This window comes from Aptenodytes forsteri, unplaced genomic scaffold (genome assembly GCF_000699145.1).
Source record: "Aptenodytes forsteri isolate BGI_AS27 unplaced genomic scaffold, ASM69914v1 Scaffold563, whole genome shotgun sequence".
Classification (NCBI taxonomy): Eukaryota; Metazoa; Chordata; class Aves; order Sphenisciformes; family Spheniscidae; genus Aptenodytes; species Aptenodytes forsteri.
The window spans coordinates 773387-775209 of record NW_008795318.1 but is presented as its reverse complement, the minus strand read 5'-3'; the positions used below and the strand labels follow the sequence as shown (position 1 = coordinate 775209).

The window sequence follows — 1823 nt, the reverse complement described above, 5'->3', positions numbered from 1 at the left end:
GGCCCGGCAAGCGGAGGAGAAGCCCCTCCGAAGCCTTTCTGAAAGCCAGCGGCCCCCCCCAGCCCTCGCCCCTTCCAGCACGTGCTGCAAAAACCCGACACACGGCACCGTAGAGATATAGATATATTTGTGGTGATGTTGCATATTTAAGACAACTTTACATAATGCTTCTGACACAGAGTTTTGGCGTCCGCCCCTGCAGCGGGGCCGGGCCCTGCACGGCCCCTCTCGCCCGGCGTCCCTCCGCAGCCCCCCCACACCCCATGGGGGAGCAGGCGCAGGAGGGGAGGGCTGGGGTGCCAGCAGCTATCTGCCCTTGCCCACCAAGGCCTCCATCTCCCTTCGGCGTGAGGAGGAGCCCATTTCACAACGTGCCTCTTGCAGCACCAAGCATCCTTAAACCACAGAGCCTGGGAGCACGAGCCCCATCAGGCGGGGAAGCCCCGGGCTTTGGAGGAAGGTGAAAGACGGCACAGATCTTTGGAGATAGCAAAACCCGACTGGCCAAGCCCCGAGCCTCCGGCTCCTGCTTGAGCAGAGGGGCTGGTCCAGACAGTCTCCAGGTCGCCCCCAGCAGCTCCCCTGCCCCAGCCCCATGCAGGGGCAACAACCCCTTCCCAGGCTGCACCCGCATTCCCCGCTGCAGTCCCGTGCGGCACACGTGAAGCATCTTCCCCGCGTGAAAACCAAATCCAGACTTCTCCACGCAGCGTCGGTCTTCGAGAAAGGAAGATCGCAGGCGGTCCCCAAGCCTGGGAGGACGGCGGGGAAAGGGGATGCTCCGCTGCACCCCTTCCCCGGAGGAGGCGGCGTCTCTTCCCTCCAGAGGAGGGGGAAGCAGAAAGAGCAGAGAGTGGGTGGAGCCGGCTGGACCTCGTCTCGCCTCTTCGTTTTGGCCAGGGAAGCACAGCAGATCCCGAGGGCTTCTGCCGACCCGGGAGAAAAGAAAAGGCTGGGCCAAGGGGTCGTGGCACAGGGCAGCCCTCCGGGCGCAGCAAGCTGCAGTCTCATCCGCAGCAGGACGGCAGCCCCGTGGATGGCGTTTTGGCGGGGGACTGGGGCGTCCCGTTGCTGAAGCGGAGAGGGAGGCGGCAGGGTCTACAGCGGCCCGTCGGACTCGAACCGTGAACCGAGCGCTCCCCCGCTCGCCGTCGCACAACGCACACCGGCAGCTCCAAACGTTTGGCACAGTCGGGCAGCTGCCTGGGAGAGCAGGCAGCTCCCCCCAGCCAACCCTGCCTGAGGGGCAGGAGGGTGCCGTTCCCCAGCAGCCCCCAGCAGGAAATGGGGAAACAGCAAAACAATAACAACAATACTAATAATAATTAAAAAAAAAAATGTAAACGACCCAGCACCCTGTCCTGTAGCGCCAGGACACCCAAGAGAACAAGGTATGTCACAGTCTGAGGGGAGATGGAGACACAAGGACTGCCCGGCCAACACGGGGTCTCGTCTCTATTGCACTTTGCATCATATATATTTCTATATATATATATTTATAAAAATACAAACTAAAGGGCTGGGGTGAAGGGGATGAGATGCAAACCCTGGGCCAGCAGCAGCTCCTTGCACACGGCAGGCTTCGACCCATTCTACTTCTGCCTGTCCCTAGAGTCCCTTACCAGCCCTCCCGGGGGCAGCCAGCAGCACAGGGCCCGATCCTGCAGAGATCCAGCCCGGGGCTGGGCAGGGTGCCGAGTTGGTCCAGAGCCTGCCCATCTGCCAGCCTTCCCTCCCTCCCCCATCACCCCTCTCCGAGGCTCCGAGGCCTGCAGTAACAAACACGCAGCTCTTCCCAGCCGCCGCCGCCAGCTGTGCCACTC

The 1823-nt window shown here is 62.2% G+C and overlaps 1 protein-coding gene across 1 annotated transcript in view; it reads right to left on the bottom strand.

Annotated features, from left to right (window-relative positions):
* LOC103899270 overlaps positions 1 to 1719 on the bottom strand; it is an 8488-nt gene extending 6769 nt beyond the window's left edge. Inside the window, exon 1 of the mRNA XM_009279706.1 lies at positions 1623 to 1719. Coding sequence (XP_009277981.1) covers positions 1623 to 1719 — 97 coding nt within the window. The remainder of the gene's footprint in view (positions 1 to 1622) is intronic.
* Positions 1720 to 1823: the final 104 nt, after the last annotated feature.